The sequence below is a fragment of the Schistocerca americana genome, chromosome 3 (genome assembly GCF_021461395.2).
Source record: "Schistocerca americana isolate TAMUIC-IGC-003095 chromosome 3, iqSchAmer2.1, whole genome shotgun sequence".
Classification (NCBI taxonomy): domain Eukaryota; kingdom Metazoa; phylum Arthropoda; class Insecta; order Orthoptera; family Acrididae; genus Schistocerca; species Schistocerca americana.
In genome coordinates this window covers 578,626,485-578,644,566 of record NC_060121.1, presented here as the reverse complement: position 1 = coordinate 578,644,566, position 18,082 = coordinate 578,626,485, and the positions used below count along the sequence as shown (strand labels likewise).

The following is an 18,082-nucleotide window of genomic DNA, read 5'->3' as shown; positions in this document are numbered from 1 at the left end:
CTGTTCTGGGTAACGTCGTCGCTTAGGGGTATCGTCCGTTTCAAATGTAGTGAGATTCTCCGACTATTCCAAACAGCTTCTTTGAGCCCAACCACACGTCCACTCTCAAATTCTGACATCTGCGTATATCTTTCAGAATCCACATAATTCTTACAATTTTTTTGTGAATGGTGTAATGATGTTGCACTGATATATACTGATACATACTTACATAAAGAAAACATTTCCAAAATATTCAAGAAACCAAACTAACTATCAGCTTTTTCCCCATGGAATTATTAATACTTAGTAAAACCTGTCAAGGAAACATTATGGTATACTTACTGCTTACAAGTAGACATGTAATTTACCCTAGACATACCTGTAGAAGTAGTCTTTCACATTTTATATGCTAGTATCGCCTTCCTTATACTTACTATTCGTTGAGCTGTATTATGAATATCTTACCTTTTGCTGTGTAAGGTGGGACGATATTACCACTTACATGAGCCAATTTAACGTGACTATAATGACTTTGCGAGCACTTTAGGTCAATAAAAGCTACTAACAGTGGCGCAATCTCTTTGTAGAAAATTAGTTGTTGTTTGTTGGAGTAATACTCTCGATTACAGTGTATGAAATGTCTGTGGAAAAGTATCGGGACGCTGGCTATGTAACGCAGGGAGAATTACGTGATGTTGTAACTATCGAATTTTGCGTCAATGCATTACCTGCGAGGCAATGGGGACAGCGCTCGGCCAGCAGCCTGACAGCGCGTCCCCAGGTGTGTAACCTCAAGTGTTTACAAAACAGAGCAGTGGCTTGCTGGGCGTGCTTTTGAATAACTGAAGTGGGGCGGGCCAGGAGTCCGTTAGGAATTAAAAATTCCGGAAAAATTGTTGTTATCCGCAGCTGTGGATCTTCCCAGGTGGATTGGGTAGAGTTCACTCACGAAATTTGGTACAAAGGGAAGAATAGTGGAAAATAGTTCGATTCCCAGGCCGTACATTGGTCGGCACTGGGAAACTGGGTATTTTGAGCGTTTCTAGGGATGTGATTCACTCGGTTAAGTTTTGGTGAGGAAAACAGAGGCGATGAGCGATCTTGCTGGACTCTCTGTTGACGTCTTCCGTCTTGGGCTTTCGTTCTGAGAGGACGTGAGCCATGTCAGCTCTTCGCTGATGGGATGATTGTCGCAATTTGAGAAGTTTACGGACAGCAATCTATTGTCCAAGTATTGAAGGAGTGCAATTTCCGTGGCTCCGCACCCGGATTCCGTGGCCACACCGTCGCCCGCTGGAGACCGCAGCCACAGTAGCAGTATTACGGAGAGATTGCCCCAACTTTGGCCTGTGTTAGGAGTAGCGTTAAATAGTTGGATCACGTGCAATTGAATTGCTGTTTCCACTGAGGTTTCACGATACCTTGGGGTGTACTAATTCTTCTTATTTTTCGTTTTTTGTCGATGTCAGTCTGTCAGCCAATTTATAAGACATCGCGTTGTGTCCCGATTTCGACACAGTTCACAGCCAATCCCAGCTACGAGGGTAATTCATAACTGGCTCATTTTTGTTTTTATTCAGCACTGGTCTGAAGTTGATAGTAAATTTATTGATTCGGTAGAGCTTTTAATTTCAGTAATTTGATCTTGAACTCACCTCTTGCTTTATTTTATTTCTTTGTAATTGTCTGATATCATTGAACCCCTTAAGTGTTCGTTATGGTTCATGTTTGGAATTAAAAATAGGTGTGATTTATCATCAACATTACCACCGCAGATTTATTAAGGGCGACAGGGTGACATTTAAATCTAGTGTTATCCATTCTTGCATACATTTCCACTCACGATTTCTCTGTAAGTTGTTTGACAGGGGTGAAGAAACGCAAAATCCGGACAAGCAACAAGTGGGGTGTTACAGCTGCAAGACTCTGAACATAACATCACTAGTATCAGACGCACTGGAGCCAATCACTCACACTGTTCCTACCAGGCCACGTGATACGTTATTGCAGTTTAATTCTAGCTCATCGTCTTAAGACTCTACATTAAGTGATTGTACAGCGATAATATATCGAAATAAATCTCTGTAAATTTCAGGACCTAATTCTGTATTCATAAATAGGAATATTCGCCTCATTACTTTTTTAATCAAATTGAATGATATTCATATAAAATATAAAACCAATTATTGAAGAATACAAAACCACTTCTATGAACTAGTTACACGATTGTTCAAATTCTCGACACTTTAAAGTTTCGCGAAAGTCTCAGGTAGATATTGGTTATCTTCAGTCCCTTGTCACTTATCCTAAAGTGAGACTCTGGCTGTTATGTACCCGGTAGCATTCTGATTTTAGGCGTTGCGATACTACCTTAGTATTGATTAGTAACAGCCGAAGAAACGTATTGTTAAACAGGAAAAAGTCGATAATAGTTACTATTCCAAAAAAAAAAATTACCGTTTGTGTACAGAAATGTCGTTAAGTGTTCTTTGGGTGAGTTTGCTAGTATTCAGCTTTGTTGGTGCAGAACATCTTTCACAGAGCAAGTTGTTAACAGAACATTCGTAAGAGGGGTCCTTTCCTGAAAGGAGGAACAATCGTTCTCTCAGGATTTCAATGAGCACATCACGCGATTCAGTAATCTTTAAATCAATGTATAAGCTTCAGAATGTAAGTTAAAACGTGTCATCTCACTCTAAGAACTTTGGTCAATGACAATGCTACACTGTTTGAAATGTACTCCGAAGTTGAACTATAGGGAAGGGTAATATTCTTGTTGGGAAAACGTCTTAACCGTAATCAAATTCACCGTGAAATTCCGGCAGGATATGGACCAAATGCAGTGTGGCATCCAGTCTTATTGAAACGGTGTCAACTATTACACCATGGTGCTGACCACAGAGTTCGTATCTCGCATCATGAGGTCTCCATCTTTTCGGTGAGGTGAAAGAACATCAGAAGGGAAAAGACATTTTCCGACTATGAGGATAGAGGGTGTATTTACCGTCGAGGAGATGAACGGCTGGGAGCACGTTCCGACCATTGTCTATACAGACGTTGTGACTAGACTGAGAAACAGTGCCACGTTCAAAAGTGTAGTCCAGAACTGAAAAAAACTTACTTGGCCTGCGTTAACAGTGTATAATTGTTTTACCAAGGCCCCTTGTATTTTCTTCTTTGTACTGTTCTGTGCGTCTGAAAACCAACGAATGAAAGGTTTCTGTAATATTGAGTAAACAAAATAAATACTGAGCAACAGTTATATTTTATTTACACCGTAAGATACACAGAAAGACATGTTTATTTAGCAGCAAATACTCCTCCCCTGGCGTGGCAGAGATTAGCGCACTGGCGTCCCTGACGTGGGCTCATTAGCGCCGGGGACACCAGCTGGCGTCTCTCTCTCTCTCTGCAATCCCACATCCTCTTACTTCAGCACTGGGCCAGAGGAGTCTTATCTTTTAACAGCAAACACAGCAGGCCATTGAACCGAGCCAGCAGCACGACAGCTTCCAGTCCGTCTTGTATGTCCACAAAAACTGTCTTTAAACAGAATTAGAAAGCAAAGTGGCAACAGTCAAGATATCTCACATAAGTAAATCACATTAACTCATATCACGAGCAAGACCAATAAAAAATATTACACACAGTTCGTCATCGTAGCAATGAATATACTTCTGCAGAGGCAGCTGGAATAGAAGAAAGCGAGGAATACATTTATGTAAAAAACAATTTCAGATAACCAGAGGCATGTGGAGACTTTGTGGTTTGACGTGGAATTGTTTTCTATATTTACAGAGATTCTGATATGAGGTTCTGCACATTCGGTATGGTATTTTCAAATTCTGATTCGGTTTATGTATGATTTATCGTCTTGTTTACGGAGAAGCTAAAGACTAGTAGTAACGGTAACACTTAAGTCTCTTCAACTTTCTTGTGTTTACAGGTGGTGTTTGGTAGAACACAGCTAACCCTCGTCGTACGGCGATAGATGTGAGAAAAAGAAATGTCTAACATGGAAATCACGGATGTGCGAACGTTTACAAGATGTCGCGAGAATTAACGACCTGATGTAGGGAATTTAAGACATGAAAAAGATACTATGGTAAATTATTACAGAGTAAACTGGATGTGTGGCAAAATGAGGATGTTTGTGCTCATGTTAGAAATTTTTGTGATAGCATAAAGAAGAGATAAAATGGAGAAACGTTCATCTATTTCTAAGTCTGTAGTTGTACTATAGGTCTATCAGTTGAGGATAGTAGGAGTTACTTGTCGATTAGGTTTCTAGACTATGACTTGTAAGGAATTAAAAACGACCAATGCATTTATGAAAGAATAGGTCATATTCAAGTGGAGTATGATCTGTTATCAGCTTTAAGAAATTATGTATCGGACTGCAAGTCACACTCGGATTTGTGAAAGTACACACTGTGATGTTTTAACGAGTCGAATCAAAGTAGTATCCCATGTCACTGATGACAATGAGTTACTAGCGACACAATGGCACGAAACATGTGGCACATACTGTGAGCAAAGGAGTCTTCCCGGCTTCGCAAAAGCAGCCCCTCTATACAGCTCATTCAATCATCCGTTGCAGTTCTATACCGAATGAGTTTATTCGCATTCAGCAACGGTATGCTGTCTCGCACGCACTTCTCGCAGCTGCCACTCGCCAGTTCAGCATCGCGTGCTCAACAACCAAGGCGAAAGCTGAAGAGGACGACGTCAGCAGAGCAGATATTCGGTTTTCGTGCTGTTCACATTAGAGTGCCGTCACTGAGGCCTCCTTGGCGGTGGGCCGTAGAAAACTGGCTGCGCCGTTGCGGTGCTGGAGGGACAGCAGCGCCCCCTGATGGCTGGCGGCGGCCGCGACGGTGCTGCTGTTGGCGGTGGGTGCGGCAAGCTGCGTACGGGTCGTGCCGTCTTCCAAGCCGCCGCCGCCGCCCAGGCCCGTACCCGTCTCGGCGCAAGACGTGGGCCGCGCCAGCACTAGAACACGGACGGCGGGTAAGCAGATCTGCTAATTACTCGTCCAGCAACAAGGCCTAATTACTTCATATAATGATAACCGTGGCCAATTATAAGTACAAGAATAAGCGCACGTCCATGTGACATCAGCTATGTAGTGTTAAATGTGGGCCGACACAAACGTATGGATGCTGTAAAGTTAACGACAGCACAATACGTTGGTGGCGAGTACACTGCCTGAAAATAAAGAGAAACGTAAACGACACTGTGTGAAACTGTGCGTAGCGACAGGAGAAGCTCAAAGTGTTTACCATAATTAGCTACGTCAGCTACAGTGCGAGGAGATAAAAACAACGAACATTATTTGAGAATGCGTGAACTAACGTTTCAGATTGCCACTATGAAATTGGCCTCTAATATTTGCATACACAACACTCCTTTAAGAAAAGTCACTTTTTAATTTCCTTCATCTCAACCGATGTCTTTGAAAAGCCTGCAACTGCGTCATTGATGATTTAATTAGTGAAACACTGCACTAGCTACGTATTTTTTCGTGCTTAATATGTCGCTTTTTGAGAAAAATAAATATTCACATAAGTATTTTATGCGGTTTTTGTATGTGTGTTATCTGCCTCTCTTGCCATGCAGTTGTGTTTCACAGGTTACGGCAATTGGACATTGCATAAAATACGTATGTAAATATTTGTACTTCATCTTGGGAATAATTTCTTGAAAAGTATCGTGCAAAAATTCTTAACTGATACAGTGTTTCATTGTTTAAATCATGAATGCTATTTCTGCTAGAGGTCTTGGCCACGTTAAGATTCTTACCAACAGGCGAAAGCTATTCCATCTTGCAATATATTACTCGAATCTCCATGTACTATTTTACATATTTTTGCAGAAACATGTGAACCAATGTGTAAATCACCTAATGAGTAAGTTATGAAGGCTAAGTTAGGTTATTAAGAGTACAAGTAAATACATACATTTCACTTATGTACAATTTCAAAAAACTTGGATTTTCATATCCATTCTTGTTATATGTCAGCTTAACATCATTTGCAGAGCAGCAAATTCAAACACAGCTGGATTCCGACCGCTTATTACGGGTTTTGTAGTCACTATGCTTTGTGTAATGTTCACTATGGTGGTAGGCACGCACCACATGTACATCGTCATTTTACAGCTTACATGCACTAAGGCAAGTGAAGTGGCATTTAAGCAATGGCCGTAACTCTTACTTTTATCAAAGATGTTCGATAAAAGCTTCTCTACTAAATAGTTTTTATACATAATTATCTTTGGCCACAAACACTATATTTCTGACGTCACAAAGACGTGCGCTCAAGTTAGGTCACGGTGCAAATGTAACGTAAACACTCTCCTATAGGTCAACGTAGGAACTGATGAACGGCCTATATTCAGAATTGCGTGCTGTTTGTCGTATAGGATACTTGTACTGCAGTGAATATGCAGTTGGCTATTGAAACTGGAACAGCAGGAAAAAATAGCAAGTAACGAACGTTTAGTTATTGTGCATATTCGTTTATGAACATATGGTCTAGGGGTAGTGATTAGGACTTGTAATCGAAACAGCGTGGGTCCCGGCTTCGAGCCTATCCATGACTTAAATATTATAGAAAAGTCGTCAACAGTGCCGGACAAGGACTTCCGACACACACAGTCACCCTCGCTCTGTCAAAGGCCTTGTCAACGAAGGCGGAGGAATGGACGGAGGTTTTGGGAACCCCCTTTCCCTTTGGATGGGAAACTCTCCAAATAAGCCGTAAGAATCAGCAATGATCAACTGCACGAGGATGCAGAAGGCAATGATAACTACAACATTAAAGGCACAAAGTATGTATCCATAGGATGCGTGACCTGCAATAAAGAGAGGATCTGTCCATAGGCTAAAGATTCCGCACTAGTTCCCCATTCGGATTTCTGAGAGGGTACGATCAAAGGGCGGCGGGGGTGGGGGGGGGGGGGGGGTAAGGGGGGTGGTGAACGTGAGAATAAAAGTTGAATAACCAACCAAGAGGTAACATTCAACGAGTAGGAGCATGTATTTTCAGAAGTTATAACGTAGTAGGAAAACTAGAAAATCTCAATAGAGAAATGTAAGACCTCAGTCTAGATAGTGCAAGTCAATGAAGTGAAATGGAAAGAATATAATGATTTCTCGTCGGACGAATATTAACAACAACATAATATGTATGAGAGGAGTGGGATTCGTAATGAATCGGAAAGTAGAGCAGGGAGTGAGCAAGTGGACGTTCGTTGGTAGGATTTTTTGTATCATATTCGGCAGCAAGCTATCGCCGACAATGGCTGTGCAGGTATAAATACCGAGGTCACAAGGAGGAGAACAAGAGATAAAAGTATACGAGGTTAGTGAACAGGTAATTCTGTATGTAAACGGAGATGAAAATCTAATAATTACGGGAATTGGACGCGGTTGTAAATGAAGGAATAGAAAAGATGTTACATGCCCGGCATTTGAAATGAGAGAAGAGACAGACTAATAGAATTCTCTGTTCAAGAATGTTACGAGTAGTTACACTTGGAGAAAATGAGACACAGAAGATTACAGATGCGTTTCATCATGGCCAGACACATACTCCGAAATCATATATTCGATTGGAAGGAAAACTATTTGCAGGTATTGACTCAGATCACAATTTAGTAACGATGGAAGTTTATGAGAACGTTCGGATGAGTGTGGAAGAAAGTGGAATACTGAAGTACTGACGAACCATATGAGATTCGTTTGGGTTGTGCTAGGGACTTTTATACTGCGATAAGAAATACGACAGTAAAAATTTCAGTTGCAGAGGAGTGGACATCTCTAGAAAGGCCAAACAAAGATATTGGTGGATCAAACAAAGGTACAAGGAACATAACTGAGCAGAAGTAGAACATTTGGTAAGAGAAGAAATATTTCCACTGACAAACTGGAATGTATAGAGGAAAGGACTCCAGGATAATGTGAAGCAATCTAAAAAGGAGTAAGCGTCAGGAGGACTGACTCATATTGTAGAATAGTCACACCAAGGTGTATGTAATGAACAGAAGGGGTGATAACATTAAGAAAAAGGGAAAAAGTAAAGTTCAGCGTTCGGACTCCTGACGGACATATCAGGTCCGACATGGCACCCTGTCATCCTCTGCCAACGACGTCTTTGGACGCCTTGAGGAGACACACATGGTCAACAGACCGCTCTCCCAGTCGTCGTCTGGTTTCTTGAATTTGTAACCGCTACCAGTCGGTCGAGTAAGTCCTTAGTTTTCCTCAAAAATCAGAGTGCAACCCGCACAAATCGACCCACCAAGCAAAATCCCCGGAATTGAACCTGGGTCCACCGCAAGGCCGTCGGCCTTGTAGACTTGTCAGCTACGGAAGCAGACGATAACAGCAAGAGTGCAGTCGGAATTCCGCTGCTAAACGCAGAGGAAAGAGTGGGTAGGTGTAAAGAGTGCACTGAATCCTTCTGTAAGGGACGGTACAAAATGGAAATTTGTCAGTGGAATAGAACGAGTTGTCTAAGAGCAATTATTTTAAATTAGATTTAAAACTTGTTTCGCTGCCTGTCAGATATGCGCGCTGGCTTAGCCTCGCCTGCACAGTAGCTCAGCGTGTTCGGCCACAACAATGAACTTGAAAGGGTATTACGTGACGTCCGCCCAGACCAAATGTAATGAACAATAACGAACAAAATGAAGAAAAGAAAAAAGAAAAGGGGGTAGCGTCCATGATTTGTACTCAAAACGTCCTCGGTACCGCATTCGAAACCCTACATCGCTTAAATTTTGAATAAAAAGCATCTGAAATGGCGGTCGAAGGCTTCTGGCATAAGAACTCACCCCTCTTTCACCGAACGACCTTTCCAAAGAGGATGGAGGAGTGAAGAGAGTTTCAGTGCACTCTCTTGCCTTTAGAGTGCGGAACTGCTCGTAAAGACGGAGTAATCAGCAATGATCAACAGCATGAGGATGCAGAAGATGGCGAAAACCACTGCATTAAAGACACACAATGTACATCCATAAGACATGTGGCCTCCAATTGAAATGGCTCGTGATGATCTCTTCACTGGCAAAAAATTCCGGACTAGACCACCATCCATATCTGCAGGAAAAACCTGAATAACCAACGAAAGGATTACGTTCTACGAGCTGTGGCGTGGAATGTCAGAAGTTCTAACAGTATAGTGAAGGTATAAAAACTTGAAGGGGAAATGCTAAGGCAGAATGTAGATATAGTGGGGGTCAGTGAGGTGAAATGGAAATAAGACAAAGATTTCTGATTAGCTAAGTACAGGGTAATACCAACAGCCGCAGAAAATGGTATAACGAGTGTATGATTGATTACGAATATGAAAGTAGGGCGGAGTGTGAGTTATCGTGAACAGTTCAATGATAGGGTGATTCTCATCAGAATCGACATTGGAGTACATAGTGCTGTCATCTTCGGCAGGAACAGTACCTCTAAAGCTGTTGTATACCGAATCGAACTGAGCTTTGATGACACTTACGGACTCGGTATTACATGCTGCTTCAACAGTAGGGCAGAGTTCGCCAATTCTGTGGTTGGCGAGTGGACCCCGTCATCCCCGCCATTCACGGGAATAGTTCTGGAGAACGCGTTGGTGGGAGCAACAGTCGAATACCCTAAGACACAAAGTGTGGTCATGCGTTGCCTTGTTATTAGATTACACCAGAGTGACATAGCCCAACAGACAAGCGTTAGCAGAAACATGACGGCTATACCAGACAGACATGACTGTGTTGTGTACCCAATGACACCCTAAATCATGACAGGCACTGGACCCGTGCGACGAAGACGAATGGAATCTGGCAGCTTTCGTTCTTCTCGAAACGTCGAGATACGAATAAGTCCAACGTGATGTTGTAACTCGTCTGCAAGGTCAGTATTGCGTCAAGTGCTCTTATGAGGCGGACCACAGTCGGTAAACCTACTTCTGATGAACCATCAAGAGAACCATAAAAAACATTCGCTGTATGTGTGGATCTATCTCTGCCGAGCGAGCAATGTCTGTCCTCACGTAATCACTGTCACGTGCGACAGCTGAAATCCAGCATGTTCCACCTGATGCCGTCGTGCCCATATTTGCATTTTAGTCATCATACCGCGAGTAGTGCGAGCAGCAGTATCGTGGAATGGTAGATCTTTGTGTCAGCAGAGCCAGAAATTGCCGTTTTCGGATTCCGGCAAGTCCTGGTAGATGCTCCGCCTTATTGCATGACTGTCTACCAAACAACCAACATCCAAATGCTATTTCTGAATTAGAATTGCATTGTGAAATCTTTAATTAAATACGGTGAACCATAACTCTACAGACAAACTTTCGTCGACCAAACCGAGATAGAAATGCGTAATAAACATGGGCTCTACATTGCATGCCTTAGCAACTAAGGGCACTAGTTCATCTTTGTTACTGTGAAACACACCTCTTCTCTAGAAAATGTGCTCACAGCTCGTAAGGTATGACTTTTAGAGCCGAAGGTTACAGGACATTTTTTTGTTTTGTTTTGTTTTGATCCGCACTACTACCTCTGAAAGTTTGTCGTGTCGGAGCTCTGGTTCATCCTGTATATAGACTGCAAAAGTCGTTAATCCTACCTGCCTTCCTACTTGCCTAGCTACCTAAGCGTAGTTAACTGTACTGAAAACTTTCCGAAGGCATGATAACCCGTGCGAAGCATAGAGAACATAGCGGGCTTGAGGTGTCCACAGCGTATCGATGTTAATGGTAGCAGCGTAACGTAAGACGACATTCTCGTAATCCTCATTCCGGACGCGTACTGCTATTCCGTACAAACGCACATTCGAACCACTACATATTGTGGTCAATTAGGGCCATTCGCAGCACAGCCAAAACCGACATAGGCATTTTCGAAGCAATTTGAACAATATGTAGCGACTCACGGCGCAGATTAAAGCAAAGGTAGAGATTCGCAGCCCAATTAAAACCATTGAAGCCCATAGAATGTGACACGACTAACAGGAAATATTTACTACTAGCTACTCAACCAGATTGTGTTCTATTCGCCATAAAGCCGTCCTCCAATGGTACAGGGAAATATGAAGATGGGGTGGGGCGGGAGGGGGGGGGGGGAGGCCAAACGATATGATGATACAGGAAAAGTGTATAATCTGTTTATCTGTTTTGCTGTCAGAAAGATGGCGTGAATGTGTGGCTTCGTTTAGGAGAGCCTTAGATACCACTACACCATAATCGTCACAATCAACATCACCACTATGTGAAAATTTTAATCTGTGATAATTATATACATATTTTGCTTGTTGAAGGAACGTTGAACAGTGTAGGATAGTTCCAGAATTCCATCTATCCCATTCTCTTCTCACTCGTACAGCGCCATGCAAATGTGCTTCTTCGCCAGGACAATCTTCGTTCACACAGTTAGGGATTAACCAGTGGTGTATACCCCCCACCCCCCGCCCCACTCCCTCAAGACGATCACTGTCATCCCCTGAAGACTCATGATACTTTATGGCACATGGCGCGAGGATGCATAGTTTTGTCTGAAATTCATGACAAATCCATTGTAGATTTATGACAATATTTACTTGTAGTGGCGCCAACTATCACCAAAGGAGACACCTCTGTGATAACACCATACACGAACACAGCGCATAATTGTAACGGGAGGAGGCCATGAGAGATACTGAAACTATTCACAATAAGTGAATGATTCTATCATAACACACTCATATAAAATACATAAGTTAATAGTAATGTTCGGCGTTCTGGTCCCAGACGGGCCGCTCTAGCGCGACCGACCGCCGTGTCATCTCCTGCCAATGGCATTACTGAGTGCAGTATGGAAGGCCATATGGTAAGTACACCGCTCTTCCGGTCGTTGTTGGGTTTCTTCGCTTTGGAACCCCTACTAATCGGCCGAGTATCTCCATAGTTGGCGTAACTACGAAGCGTGCTCCCTTTGAGGAAACATCTTCAGAGTACCGGGCAGCAAACCCAGGTGCCAGGCCGGCACTAAGGATACAACATGTGTACCTACAGCGCGTGTGGCCTTTAGCTGAAGAAGGTCATTATGATTGCTCCATTGCAAAAGATTCCAGATTAGTGCACCATTCGAATGTATGTATGCTGCTCATTATTGAAAAATTTTTTTTGTGTATGTTTCTACATTTCTCGAAGTATAAGTGAAGAAGATTCCCACTGATTTCCTACGTGACTATATCCATTGCCCCATACATGTTTAGGGAGAGGGTACCCATATCAAGAAGATTCTAGACAGGTAATCCTTGACCACACATGTCTTGCAATTTTTATATATTCACTATATTGCTAGTTGCTCATTCAGACTCACAACAAATTAGCTCTCGTATTTGGAATACGGTGTTATTGCTTCGCTGTGGGACATTACAATCGAAATAAGCAGAGATAGTGAGGTAACACAACGGTGAACAATAATCACTGCTCTCAGGAGACATCCTGAGATAATAGAAGGAATTATGTGTTGGGTGGAATGTGAAGGTTGTAGAGGGAGGAAAGGCTTGAAACAGTGAAGAAGTTGAAGTAGATGTACGATGCAACAGTTTTGTAGAGACGAAGAAGCTTGCACTGGACGGAGCAGTGTGGGCAGCTGCACGAAATCCATTTGGGATCTGAATGCCACAACAACAAAAATTATTTTGTTGTATCTTGTAACTAATTTTTAAATGTAATTTTAAGGTAAAGGCTTTGTTCCGCTTTAGATTCCTGTATTATATCTCTTAACAATAAATTATGTCATTTTCGCGATTAGTGATCAATGACCTATCAATGTTCTTGGACACGTATTACCACGTATTTTCATCATATGATCTATATGTAACGTTTCTTTATGTTTCCTTGTATTTTGGCATGTGCACTGATATACCACTTTTAATTTTGTCATTTTATGTAATTATGTAAATTATGACACGGCGCCACCATGTAACCCTTCTGTCAAGTAGCGGCAATTTTATCTTTCGACCCTTGCTTTATGGGAACTCACTTAGTACGTCATCTCAAGTCACGTACACAAATGATAACGTTCTCACCCTTGAGCAACCTTTGCTCTTGGGTAGGTAAAAATGGATTGTATTTACACTTTTGATTAATGTTGTTTAGTTATTACCATCTAAAAAGTTATTCTAATGAATTTTTGTATATCAATTCATTTGTTACGTTTCTATTTTAGAGTTCTGAAGGTGGAGATAATCCCTACACGCGTCATGCATACTTCGTGATCAATAACGTCAGTCTTCACTTTCTGGTTGACCTCATTCTAAACATTTTGAACTTTAGTACAAAAATGACTACTATTGCTTCTACAGTAGGGCGCTCATAATAAATTGTGAAAGACGTGGTTACAAGTAAATTTTAGATTAACCGAAGGAAGGAAATGGTTCTTACGTTGCTCTCCAACGACCGGGACAGTTTTAAGTTTTTCATATTCACTTTTTGAGTCCATATTAAGTTACTCCATAGATTTCAGACATATTTTTTTTAAAAAAAAGCCTTTTTCCCAACAGTTCAACAATAATTACTACAGGGCAGTTAAGGAAGACTAGAAAATAAAAAAAAAACTGCTTTTACATTTACCTGATACTTGTTTCCTACTGTAATGACATGTAAATGAACGTGTAGTCACAGTGATGAAATCTATAATGTGAAAATAAGCTTCACAATATGTAGTTTATTATAAAGATAAGGCATCTGTCATCATCGAGGCGTTATTTATTTAATGTTTAGGGGCTACTGAAGTATTAAGGCTAATACATAAGTCCAGTTCTTTATTGGTTCTGTAACAGTGAAAACTACTTTGCTGGATGGTTCATATGTAACAGTTTCATCACGTAATTACAACATTCTGTACTTCAAACAAAATAATCAGATACCCACACATTACACCTGTTGTATTTTAATGAATTTTTAATGTAGAACAAATGACGTACCCGAAAAAATTCCGAATAATTTTACAGAAAGTTACTCGATGTCTGAAGTTGTGCACAATTTTCATGCATCCATTTGTGCAGGATGTTTCCCATTCTTTCCGAAAAACCTCTGTGGGTGAAGGATTACGTCATGATGAACGACTTTAGTTAGGGAAAAATTGTTCCCAACGACGCTTGACGTGTTTTAGTATCCCTCAGCCTTGGGGTAAGAGATTTCACCGAATTAGCGTAGTCTATTAACCTGGTGCACAGCATGAAATCTATTCCAGTAAATTGATGGAGTGATTCTGAACAAGAAAACTATAAGAAAGAGTTTGTCTGAGGGGAGAGAGTGATTTTAGAATCAAGAACTTCAGTTTTGCTACACCTACCGCTTTTCACGCGGTATGAATCCATGACAGGCGTCACACATTGCATACAAAAGCTGCAGATGGCCTCCTTGCTGCCTCCTTTCAGGGGCGCAAACACTCTTGAACGATGACATTAGGCGTAAGCAAACATTTTGTCTCTAACACTAGTTGTTCCCCATGTGATGATTTATCACATCTACACGTTTGTAATAAATATTTTTTGAAAAGATGTACATTTTTAATCATGTAATGATTTATCACACGTACACGTTTGTAATAAATATTTTTTGAAAAGATGTACATTTTTAATAACAGCAGATTTAATACTATGAACAATAGGCACTTCCAATCTTGTGGATGTTTAAATGTTAATATGCTTGAGCGTGATAGGAATTTTAGAACTAATTATTAATTTCACCTGGTTATTGCTGTTTAATTAGGAATATCATTTTTGAGTCCGTAGAGAAGGCTGTTTAATACACAAACTTTTCTGTACTCTCTGGCTGTTCTTTGTCACATCAGAACTGTTGTCATCATGGGCGAGTCAGAGCAGCTCCTACTTTAATAATTAATATCACAGTAAAACGTACATAGTAACAAGCATTAATCTTTGGTAACAAACGAACATGTACTGAAAACAGTTACATGAAAATGAAACAAAATTTTTAATTTAATAATTTTGATAAATACTGCATGCCAAATTTTTAGCTATCAATAATTTGTAAGCTCTGTAGGGGCTTTAAGAAATGGTAAACCAAGTTGTAACTTGCTTACGATTTCCTTCTACGTCTACGTGTTGTTCGCTCATTGTAATGTTATCGTTACGAGTAGACACTCCAATAATTCTGAACAAGCTCTATCTCACGTAACATACACGTTACCGTCTCACCGCCGTCTTACCCCTTTTGCATCTCGAAGGGAGCAGTTGCATGAACTCGTGTCGGATGTTGGAGTTCAGCCAGCCGTAGACGATAGGGTTGCTGACGGCTGACGTCATGGCGGTGATGTGGCAGGCCGCCAGAGCGAGGTACTGCGCTTCCGTTGTGGCCTCGGGAAACCCCAGGTCCATTACAATCTGGTATAGCCCTGCGAAACAAAACGTATGCGGCTGGCTGCATTACACTAATTGTGACTGTGGACAATATATGGGAGTCCGTACCATACATCCATAAAATCGTACACTACTATAACTGCATCACCAGAAAAAATAGAAAACAATAAATAATTAACTATGCGTGTGCCGAACAGCAGGAAGGATACGTGATTAAATTCGTGTACGTTTCGATAGCATACAGGGTGAGAATTCAGTACATCAAGTTGCCACTTCTGATATCAACAGGGGCCCTAGCCAGGGTGGACTCGAATCGCACTGAGTCTGGATAACCGACAGGGCTACGTCTTCCCATACTACTCCTCCACTATGCTAATGATAATGGCTACCGAGTGTCGGTGTGCCAGTCTCTCAGCAACCAACAACCAAGACTACAGTAGGACATGATGTGCATAGAGGTAGTTCAGGATTTTAAAAAAAGAAGCACTCTGTCTTCAGGCCACAAGCGTCCTATTGCGATCATCCGACTGCCGTGTCATCCTCAGCGGAGGAAGCGGATAGGAGGGCCGTGTGGTCAGCACACTGCTTTTCCGGTCGTTATGATGCATATCTTTGACCGGAGCCGCTACTATTCGGTCGAGTAGCTCCTCCATTGGCATCACGAGGCTGAGTGCACCCCGAAAAATGGCAACCGTTCATGGCGGCCTGGATGATCACCCATCCAAGTGCCGGCCCTCCTGACAGCGCTTACCTTCGGTGATCTGACGGCAACAGGTCCATCCACTGCGGCGAGTACGTTGCTAGCTCAGGATAGTATAGGAAAAATGCGGTCTTGCGTTTTGTTGAAGAATAACTTCACGGAGACGTCGATTATTGGGCTTAACCTCGGGGCTCAGTATGTCAGACACATAACCTTACGTCAAAAGTACCCGTTATGTGAAGCTGAGGTGGTCGTATCAGATGCGCAATCATCTGCAACACCATCACGAAAGGTACTGCACCAGTATGACAATGACGAATGCAATCTTATATCCTCCAAACTCTGGTACATCCCTCGTGATGCCGAACTAAGACACGTCTGAAATGACGGCGTTGTGTCACTCCTGTGCCTACGTTTTCGTTAGACGAACCATTGTCAGCAAATCTTCCTCTACTGCCGCGTTATGGAAGTTGCATCGACTGTCTTCTTGTTGACAGTCCGTGGTGCTCCAGTCGTCACTGTAGCATCCATACTTGTGTTTTTGAGTTTTCAGAAACACCAAGACCATGGGATGTGATCCCAATTAAATTTATTCCACAATTTAGGGACATGACACTACACAGATGGTTACCTTTGTTGACTTGTACATGCACCTTGACTCCGTAAATTCTGTAAGGAGTAGCGCCACAACTTGTTGCAGTGAGAGCCATTGGACGTGTGGAATGGAATCAAAGAGCACTTGAACATGCTGCTGGAGAATACTCTGTTACGCAGTTTTTTAGGTGTGTCCACAAAGCATCAATTGTGGCTGCAAAAGAACCTTAACCTACAAATTCAGACCGACCGTATCCCACACATTTTCAATGGGGAACTTGTTAGACGAACGCACAGGTGAGGGAAGCTGTGGTGCACATCGTTCTTCGAAGGAGACCTGCATATTTCTCGCCACATGTAGCCAGACATTGTGCTACTGAAATATGAGATTTGGAACGGCATGCAGGAGGGGTAATGCCTCAGGCTATAAAACTGTCCTCATTAGCTGTAGCTGTTCAGAGTTTCCTCAACACTAACGCGGCCAGGGTACGTGTTATAAGCAATGGTGGCCCCATCCATCACACTTGGCATTTGTCCTCAATGCCACTCAACAATATAGTGTGCGCGATTACTTTCACCAAGGCGGCGTCTAACGCGTATGCGGCCATCACTGCAGGACATGATGAAGTGGAACTCATCCGTAAACAATACATTTTGCCACACATTACGTCCTGTCGACTTCACGTGCCCATTTCAGTCTGCGGCGTCGGTGGGTTCTGGTCAGCAGAAGCTGACAGAGTGGCATGCTTGCCACCAGTCCAGTCAGCTGAGGACAGCGTCGAACCGTCGGCGGAGACATGTCCACAGCCATTGCAGCGCGTCGCCCAACACCATGGACGAAGCTGTTCTGTCCGTTATTGCCAAGCGGACGTGACGGCCATCATCTAGCGCTGTGGTCACCTTGTGTCGATCAATACACTGTCGGCGCTGTGTACGGCCCTCTACTCTCCACTGGTTCCACATAAGGCTCACTGCTGATGCAGCGTGCCCTGTATGAGCCGTAGTGTCATGGAACGATAGACCAGCCTCCCGGAGAGCAAACCTCGGCCCCGTTCGAACGCTCTCAATTGCCGATACTGCACCCTGTGACGCTGGCGAGGAACAGCGGCACCTGATTGTACGTTTACACTTCCTACGAGGGTGCCGCACAGCCTGAGCGTTGCGAAACACTGTCCTCTTCTGTCACACGAAAGGAGGTGCTGTTGGGCCTAGCTGCATGCCCCTCTCTGTCACTGAAATTACTTATTATGTATAATGGATTATACTGTAAATGATGAAAGTATGTGAATGCAGCTTGCCGCTAACTTGGTGTAATGTTTTGTCTGTGAAGACGTATTTGTTGCCTTTATGATTCCTTCACTCTCACACATAAATCTGTACAGTAAAGTAAGGGCCTCCTGTTTTGTCTTTAGGCTGATCCGTGATAAGACAGGCAAAGAATTATA

At 42.4% G+C, this 18,082-nt stretch overlaps 1 protein-coding gene across 1 annotated transcript in view; it reads right to left on the bottom strand.

Annotated features, from left to right (window-relative positions):
- Window positions 1-4,747: 4,747 nt before the first annotated feature.
- LOC124606239 (neuropeptide Y receptor type 2-like) overlaps window positions 4,748-18,082 on the bottom strand; it is a 244,258-nt gene continuing 230,923 nt past the window's right edge. The window contains exons 4-5 of the mRNA XM_047138214.1: window positions 15,193-15,378; window positions 4,748-4,974 (exon numbers count right to left, since the gene is read on the bottom strand). Of these exons, the coding sequence (XP_046994170.1) occupies window positions 4,748-4,974; window positions 15,193-15,378 (413 nt within the window). The remainder of the gene's footprint in view (window positions 4,975-15,192; window positions 15,379-18,082) is intronic.